We start from the raw sequence: 6,000 nt of genomic DNA, 5'->3' as shown, positions 1-6,000 counted from the left end.
GAAGACACTTGCCCAAGATGCCACGCAGTGGGACTGAACCCGGAACCATGTGGTTGGTTAGCAAGCTACTTACCACACAGCCACTCCTGTTCACATAATTGTTCGATAATTAAATGCATTTTAAAATGGCTGTAAGAAAATAATCATTCAACAATTTTTTAAATGATTGAATGGAGGAAACTGAATGGTGCAGGGCTTCTGTATTGTTAAGGTTACTCGTGTATTGGGCGAGAGATCACAGTAAAAACAGCAAAAGACAGGCAGATAGGCGCAGGAGTGGCTGTGTGGTAAGTAGCTTGCTAACCAACCACATGGTTCCGGGTTCAGTCCCACTGCGTGGCATCTTGGGCAAGTGTCTTCAGCTATAGCCCCGGGTTGACCAATGCCTTGTGAGTGGATTTGGTAGACGGAAACTGAAAGAAGCCTGTCGTATATATGTATATATATATATATAAGTGTGTGTGTATATGTTTGTGTGTCTGTGTTTGTCCCCCTAGCATTGCTTGACAACCGATGCTGGTGTGTTTACGTCCCTGTCACTTAGCGGTTCGGCAAAAAGAGACCGATAGAATAAGTACTGGGCTTACAAAGAATAAGTCTCGGGGTCGATTTGCTCGACTAAAGGCGGTGCTCCAGCATGGCCGCAGTCAAATGACTGAAACAAGTAAAAGAGTAAAAGAGTAAAGAGATAGATAATTTTCTTTATTAGCCACACAGGGCTGCACACAGACGGGGCAGATTACAAAGTAGAGCTTTTCTTTATGGGGAGAAAAAAAAAAAGTGGGGTAGGTTTTTGATCATTGAGTTGACATACTCGAGAGATCAGTAGACTCATCCAGCTCCAGAGAACCACAAGAAGTTCCTAGCTTTCCTGCATGTCTGCAGCACTAGGTTCTCTCCAAGTTCTTCTATTCTCCGCACAACTGAACTTGCTGGAAGGCTGATCACATAATTCTCTGAAGTCAGCTCCTTTTATCTACGGCACTCTTCAAACCGGTTTAAACACGGCAATGCAAGTTAAAACATGATCGCTGCAGGAATGAACTGCCATTGCAGGTACTTACACAAAATGTACAGTGCGGCGGCAGGACAGATCCGGTACTTGGGCCATAGTTTGGTGCCCCCCCCCCCAGCTTTATGTGGTCATTCAACTTGCTAGAAACAGCAGCCAAATGTGCCATCTTAAAAGAGGATACATTAAATGTGACCCTAGTTATACTGTATCTAAAAATCAAAGGATGGGGTGGTCACAGTTGCCTTCAGTGTCTCTTGATTTTAAGTCTGTTTGATTAGAGATGATCCAGTCTACATAACAAAATAAGGAAAGCGGTAGAATCGTCGGTTTTACAGCATTTAATTAGAGCCTTTTACGTTCTGAATTGAAATTCCACCGGAGTTAAGTTTTGTCTGTTGTCTTTCCAGTGTCCACAAATAAACCAGTCAAATATATGGGTTGATTTAATATTGGTTGTATCTTAGACATCCGTTCTTGATTGATATTTACTTAATTTACCCCATAGGGAAGGAAAGTCGTTCTTGTTGTGACTTGAACTGAGAACATAAAGGTACATAAGTAGTGCAAGACGTCTTGTGTAGATATCATTCTACAAATTCATTATATTCTTTGTAAAACATCCACGATGTGATAGGAGTTATAGATTATTCCTCACTTCTATGTATATCTCATATCTGTGTTTACATACCTATTTCTTTACTACCCACAAGGGGCTAAACACAGAGAGGACAGACAAATGGATTAAGTCGATTATATCGACCCCAGTGCGTAACTGGTACTTAATTTATCGACCTCGAAAGGATGAAAGGCAAAGTCGACCTTGGCGGAATTTGAACTCAGAATGTAACGACAGACGAAATACCTATTTTTTTACTACCCACAAGGGGCTAAACACGGAGAAGACAAACGGATTAAGTCGATTATATCGACCCCAGTGCGTAACTGGTACTTAATTTATCGACCTCGAAAGGAAGAAAGGCAAAGTCGACCGCGGTGGAATTTGAACTCAGAACGTAACGGCTACGCATTTCGTCCGGCGTGCTAACGATTCTGCCAGCTCGCCGCCTTATCTGTGTTTAGATACCGTTATTTAATGCAGCACAGTTGCTAATATATGTTGATATCAAATCTCTTTTTTTTTCTTTCTCGGATCTTTTCCTTTTGAACGGCACATGTCAACACAATTTCTAGTTAACTAAACACTTTTAAACTTCGTATACTGGTAGAATGTGTCAAAATAAAACATTTTTTTTCTCTTGAGAAAATTGTAATTTGTAAGTTTAACGTAGTTTGATTTTTCGAATTTTAACCTATCAATTGCCCTCTATTGAGCTAAAAATCATTTGCTTAATGGGTGGGGTGGGGGTGGGGAATTAGGATCGTTAACGTTAATACAATTCATAGCGGACTTCTACGAATCACGCACCGATCAGGGCAATTAAATTAGGCTGCAACTTGCTAATTTCCTGGTTATCTCCCGTGTTTCTCTGGCGACGCCGATTTCTGCCGCCAGAGGTCAGCTCCATTTGCAGCAGCAAGCAAGCATCAGCAGCAGCGAAGAATTTCAGTTTCCCTCCTCGAGACGGAGACGCAAGCAGCATCCAGACCTCCTCCTCCTGGGTTTTCCTCTTTTTTCATCACCACCACAAATGCTTTTAATGGCCTTACCATAAACAACATAAAACCTTACCAATGCATTGCTAACGACTAATTGGATCTTCCAGTTAATCTATATATATATATATATGTGACAAAAAATAATTGAACCGTTTTTTTTTTGAGGTCAACAGAAAGAATCTCTTCACGAAACCAATTCCGAATCTGTCGGAGAAAAGAAAAAACCGTTTGAAGCAAACCTTTGTTTCTTATCCCTGGACACAATTCGCACTAGTTTCGTCTCTACGTGCTTTTCCCTCTCCCTTTATACACTGCAATACACTATAATATAAAATATATATATATATATATACACCCTGATAAGTGTGTAGGTGTGTATACGTTGGTTACATGGATTTGAAAAGCGCTCCGTTCAAAAAGAGATCCTCATAACGAGCAACAAGCATTAAAATCAAAGAATTTCAGACGAAAGACTGTGTTTTGGAGTTTGTTTTTGGAAAGAAAGAAAAACAAAAAAACAAAACGAAATAATAAAAGAGAGACAAAAAAAAAAAACTGAAATATTTCAGGATGGAATTCTTCGATTTGAATAACGAAGAAGTCCAAATCCTTCGTTCTTACATCATAAACTCTCTCCGGAATAATAGAATCAAGGTTCCAAAGAAGTCTTGGAGTTCAGTACATTCTGAGGTAGGTGATATACACACACATATATATATACTCTCTCTCACACACACACACATATATATATATATATATATATATATATATATATATATATAAGCAACAAGAGAGGGACCACATGTGGTCACTCTAACGCTTGTTATTAATTAATATTCAATTTTCTCACCCTTATTGTGATTTTAAATATATATATATATATATATATACACACACACACATATATATATATAACATATACTCTCATATACACACACACACACACACATATATATATTATGTTTTTTTTACATATGTATATATATTTATATACACACACACACGCGCACAGGATTAAAAGCCTCTTGTAAGAATGGAATACAGTAGCCCTGTTTAAATCTGGTGTATATTAAATTATATTCATCTCTTGCTGGATGAAGCAATGTTTTTTTGCTAACCCCATATATATATATTATCTATATTTATATATGTATATATGTATGGCTTGTAAGTATCGTGTGAAATGTTATTTGGTGTTTTTGTATTGTGAGGATGATGTATATTGGTGTATGAGTGGGGGGGCACAGAGCCTAGTAACAGAATTACTGCCTGCATAAGTATATGTAAATTGCAGTTGAAGGGAGTTGTGGTTTTCTGGATACCCACGCATACAAAACGTGTATATTGTAAACGTACAGACACTTTGATCCACCCATATATATACATATATATATATATATATATATATATAATATATATATATATACACGCACCTGGGAAAAGGCGTAGGTTTTTGAATGCAAACAAAAAGAACAAAGGGGGGAAGAAAAGAAAAACAGTCTAAAAACAAGTGTTTAAATTTTATGTTTATTATACCAGTTTCTTCCCAATATTTACAAATATATACAAGGTTTTTTTTTTTTGTTATTTGAATAAATTCCGTTATCTATTTTATGTTCGTTTATTTTTATTTTTAACGAACCTTTTAATGATGGGAAAAAATAATTGATTAATCCAGGCGGGGTTCGAACTCAAACAATAAGATACTTTACCTATTCACAAAGTTCTTTTCTTTTATTTTACTATCTTTTCTGACTTATTTTATATTATTTTCTTTACTGACTTGTTTTTTTTTTATTTAGAATAACAAGCTCTAAGCCATGATCTAACAATATGACTTTATGCAAAAAAAGGGTCACAAAAGGTGCCCAGTTCCCTAACGTTTCTAAGTGGTCACCCAGCAACGAAATATGTAGAGTAACAATATATATTTCTTTACTACCCACAAGGGGCTAAACACAGAAGGGACAAACAAGGACAGACAAAGGGATTAAGTTGATTACATCGACCCCAGTGCGTAACTGGTACTTAATTTATCGACCCCGAAAGGATGAAAGGCAAAGTCGACCTCGGCAATATACCATCCCTGTTGCTTTTTATTCAACTGTCCAGTCTACAATCTCCACCATATACACATACATTGTCTTCTTTTCACGTTTTGAAACAACTTGTCCATCAGTCGGCATTTATAATTACAATATGACAAATTTAGGAGTGCTGCTATTACTAGCAGGTTTAAGGTTCCCCTTTCTGTGAAATTAGTTGATTTATAGTCAAAAGCATCTAGCCGTGGAAAACTCGGTAAATTTTTTATAACTATAAATCTACCAAAAACTACCATTTTCAATACGATAGGGAAATATGGCCATCTATTTCTAGCAATTAAGAGACCATGTAGTGGCTTCAGTGTTAGCTCGTCTGTGTATCTGCAAGTTATAATGGTGGTGGTATCTGCAAGTTATGATGCCGAGGTCGACTTTGCCTTTCATCCTTTCGGGGTCGATAAATAAAGTACCAGTTTCACACCGGGGTCGATGTAATCAACTTGAACCCTTTGTCTGTTCTTGTTTGGCCCCTTGTGGGCAATAAAGAAATATATGATGGTGGTGGTGGTCACATCGAAGAAAGGGATTAAGAAGGTTCCTTCGGGCACCTGCTTCAAATAATATGCTTCTTTGCTAGAAGCAGCAGCCATATATTCTCTTCATCCTGTAATATTCTCTTCAATAGGAAAGCAACATATTGAAGAAAATCCTATACTTGTGTGTCGTGTCGTGTCTTCAATCTTCCGATGTCGATTTCATCGATTATTCCCCCACCCACACACATCTGTGGCCTTTGGAATCATATTATTCTCAAAGATGGAAATTTAGTTCACCGGTTTGATATAGGGTATAATGAAATATTCTCGTCCTGTTATAAGTATGTGCATGTGTAAATAAATGTATTTATAGACATTATATATAATGTGTATGTGTGTACATATTAAAATTTGTGTATATTTATAAGTATACTAGCAGTATCGCCCGGCGTTGCTCGGGTTTGTAAGGGAAATAACTATATAAGCATTTTTAGGGAGTTATAGCCAAAAAACAGCAAAAAATGCATTAAGATGGAAAAAAAATTATGGTAAATTTTTTTTTAAATCGTTGACTCATCGTAGACATTTTTAGAGAGTTACTTCCCTCATATAATAGCGAAAAAATGCATTAAAATGGAAAAAATGATGGTAAATTCTTTTTTAAATCGTAGACTCATCGTAGACGCGCGCTAATACCCAGAAGGGCTCGATATGAATCACGACTATAAGATACCCGGTTTTTGTTAAACTGCAAAATGTGGGAGCAGTTAGGAATCTAAATCGTAGG

At 37.0% G+C, this 6,000-nt stretch overlaps 1 protein-coding gene across 1 annotated transcript in view; it reads left to right on the top strand.

Moving 5' to 3' along the window:
• Positions 1–2,578: 2,578 nt before the first annotated feature.
• The window catches only part of LOC115228616 (rho GTPase-activating protein 11B-like), a 53,437-nt gene continuing 50,015 nt past the window's right edge, over positions 2,579–6,000 (top strand). Inside the window, exon 1 of the mRNA XM_029799176.2 lies at positions 2,579–3,322. Within this exon, the coding sequence (XP_029655036.1) occupies positions 3,203–3,322 (120 nt within the window). The 5' untranslated portion in view covers positions 2,579–3,202. The remainder of the gene's footprint in view (positions 3,323–6,000) is intronic.

This window comes from Octopus sinensis, linkage group LG2, assembly GCF_006345805.1.
Source record: "Octopus sinensis linkage group LG2, ASM634580v1, whole genome shotgun sequence".
Lineage (NCBI taxonomy): Eukaryota > Metazoa > Mollusca > Cephalopoda > Octopoda > Octopodidae > Octopus > Octopus sinensis.
The sequence above is the reverse complement of the archived record's forward strand: the minus strand, read 5'-3'. Positions and strand labels throughout refer to the sequence as shown.